This window comes from Cynara cardunculus, unplaced genomic scaffold (genome assembly GCF_001531365.2).
Source record: "Cynara cardunculus var. scolymus isolate 2C unplaced genomic scaffold, CcrdV1 Un_Scaffold_6014, whole genome shotgun sequence".
Taxonomy (NCBI): Eukaryota; Viridiplantae; Streptophyta; class Magnoliopsida; order Asterales; family Asteraceae; genus Cynara; species Cynara cardunculus.
In genome coordinates, this window is record NW_020202722.1 from 11293 (window position 1) to 14452 (window position 3160).

The window sequence follows — 3160 nt, forward strand, 5'->3', positions numbered from 1 at the left end:
TAGGTGTTAAAAATTGACAATGATATATTTTGGTTAAAATGAATTGGTAATTTTATAATTTAGATGTAAAATGAATAAACATTCGAAATTGTATAAATACTATAAATTCAACATTATAATATTCCGAGGGGTAATAATAGACAACTACAAATATTCAGACATTTAYTGATTTACACAAGTGTTATCAATCAATAGTGAAATAAGATTTCAAAGTTGATCATTTTTTAAAAACAAACCACACCTTAGTGATTTTTTTGCTTAGGTTTGGTTCTGGCCCACTCACTAACACTATGCCACGATAATACAATATTTCAACCAACATTTCAACTGCACAACCTCCTGGWCGTGCAGGTCCAAGTGACGCAAAACAAAGGTACACAAGTTTKTGAGTCGTATATGTTGTGCGAGTTTGGAAAGCGATTTCTAGGTCATRTCGACCTCTATGGGGTAGAGGGTTTTCCAAAAGAATCATTATCGTGAATTWAGTAGCTATAAGTGTTTGGTAATAAAGCTAGGCATTAAGTATGTTCTGGTTATGACACGTAGGTGCTACTTTAAGGGAGCAAAATCAAGCTATGTGTCGAGTGAGTACCATATACTTTACTAAGATGTATGGAATGATTACGTGATGTAACGKTGTGAGCTTGTGCATGCTACCGTGCTAAATAAAGTAGCGAGCATGGTAACATCCGATGTATGAGTGTGAGAATGTTCTTATACGTTGACGGTGTGACGGAAAAATATTTATTGAAATAATCATATAAAATAGTGTCATTTATGTTATTTAATTAAAATTAAGATGATAAAAGTTATTTGGTTTTACGATAATACCCTTTGCTTTATTTTGTCTTGTTGTAATGGAATAGTGTACATAACAATCGCACCTTTTAACGCTGCATACATGAATCATTAATCATCCATATCTCATCKACGGCTCCAATTATTTGAAATCATTAGCAGACAGTAAAGTTCACCCTGTTCCTGCACACACATGATTCCTGCCCCTCTTCCAGTATTTGAGCGCTTTTTACGTTAACATATTCACACAATCACAAAACACAGAGGAGGAGATACACCGCCGGAACCCACATACACTGGTTGCCGGAAAACCAAACTCCTCCCCTCGTGTGAAACTACACATCCTTATTTATCAAATCCACCTATATATATATATATATATATAGAGAGAGAGAGAGAGAGAGAGATGATGTGGGAAGGGGGATCATCGACGACGGCGGCGGCGGAAGGAGGTGGAGGTAGTGGAGGAGGGAGGAGGAAACCGTCGTGGAGAGAGAGAGAAAATAATCGGAGGAGGGAGAGACGAAGGAGAGCCATTGCAGCGAATATATATAATGGGTTGAGAGCACAAGGGAACTACAATTTACCCAAACATTGTGATAACAATGAGGTTTTGAAGGCTCTCTGTAAAGAAGCTGGTTGGGTTGTTCTTCCTGATGGCACCACCTTTCGCAAGGTATACTGTTTTTTTGTTTATTTTAAAATTAATCAGATATTCTCCAAAACAGTTTTTAGATGGAGTAAAACCCTCCTTCAATCGAGGAATTGGTTTTCCTTGATCTGCATTTATGTCCASTGGTTGGATCTACGGTTTTTATGAACTGGGGTTCGATGTTTCWGTTATATTTTTCTAGATTCCTTCTTAAATGCGAATTTAAACCACCGATTTCTTCGTTTCTGGGGTTTGATTTGTGAAAATGGACGGAAATTTCAAGTGGGTGATTTCGTTTATGTAGGATTCTATCTGTAATTGTAGATTTTTGTGTTTTAAATGGCGGATCTACTCATTTAATTCGATTCACACCAAGAAATAATTACGACTTGCATATAYCATCTTAAATTTAAGTTTCTTTAGAAGAATTTTACATGTTCTTGATGTTGCACATTTTGTAATGTTGGGACTTGAAGAGGTTCTTGAAGACGATGCCAAATGCTGAGGATTTCATGTTGAAAAAACTTGCAGAATGAGTTCATACTTGCTAGTTAATCACTGATTAAGCTTTAACTTAGAGAAATTTGCAGAAATTAAAGATTTGTTGAAATTTACCARATGATTGTGGTCTTGGATCTTACCAATCATATGGTGATGTTGAGTTTTTGTTATCTATTTTATAACTTCCATCTTGATCTGAATCCACAGGGATGCAAGCCACCACCCTGCATCGAAATGGGAAGCACATCAACCAACACAACCCCATGTTCTTCCCGAAAACCGAGCCCCCCTTCCTCATCATTCCCTAGCCCATCACACCACCGGTTCGCTTTCTTTCACGACTCGATGCCATCTTCACTCCCWCCTCTTCGGATATCAAACAGCGCCCCTGTAACCCCACCTCTTTCGTCCCCAACTTCAAAGCCTCCCCAAAACAACAATCTCATTTGGGAATCTTTAACCAAACAATCAATGACCTCTTTCAACTTGCCATATTTCGCGTCTTCAGCCCCTACGAGCCCAACTCGACAMCAGCGGTTCATGCCCACCACCATACCGGAATGTGACGAATCTGGTTGCACCACCATAGATTCTTGTCAATGGGTGCGGTTCCAGAACCACGAGCCAATGGTTATGAGCCCCAACTCACCCACATTCCACCTGATGAAACCAAAGCTTCCATCCGCGGATGAAATCTCCAATAAAGGAAAAGGGAAAGGGGCAGAATTGGAATTTGAGAATGGAGGAGTGAAGGCATGGGAAGGTGAGAGGATTCATGATGTGGGATTGGATGATCTTGAGCTCACACTTGGAAGTGGGAATGCTAAGTGATTGATGTAGAGATTTAGAGGTTAGTTTACCACTTAATTATTTTTCTTCCCAGAATTTGTTAAATGATTGTAGATTTTGGAGTTCTGTTTTGATTTTTTTGATCTTTTGTTTGTGGATATTTGGATAGTATCTTTCTGTTCCTATGCTATTTATACCCTTTTCTTGCATCCCGTTTAGAGATTGTGGATAAGTTATGATCATTTCAAAAGATTGATCAAAATTATCAACAAATATCCATGATRCTATCCAAATATATTGASAAAGACTCAAGGGAGSCCCATGATACAAAATCATTCAGAGGGTTTTAGAAYYATTAAGAGATARACTTTTTTTGACCAAACAAGATTTACCTCTTMWCGATTCAGAKATTGTCTTTCA

General features: G+C 38.0%; 1 protein-coding gene across 1 annotated transcript; it reads left to right on the forward strand.

Moving 5' to 3' along the window:
* The first annotated feature begins 1204 nt into the window (after positions 1–1204).
* On the forward strand, positions 1205–2896 carry LOC112504566 (protein BRASSINAZOLE-RESISTANT 1-like). Its single transcript, XM_025108514.1, has 2 exons — positions 1205–1474; positions 2159–2896. Exons 1-2 carry the CDS (start codon positions 1205–1207, stop codon positions 2780–2782), a joined length of 894 nt encoding a protein of 297 aa, XP_024964282.1. The 3' UTR covers positions 2783–2896.
* The last annotated feature ends 264 nt before the right edge of the window (positions 2897–3160 follow it).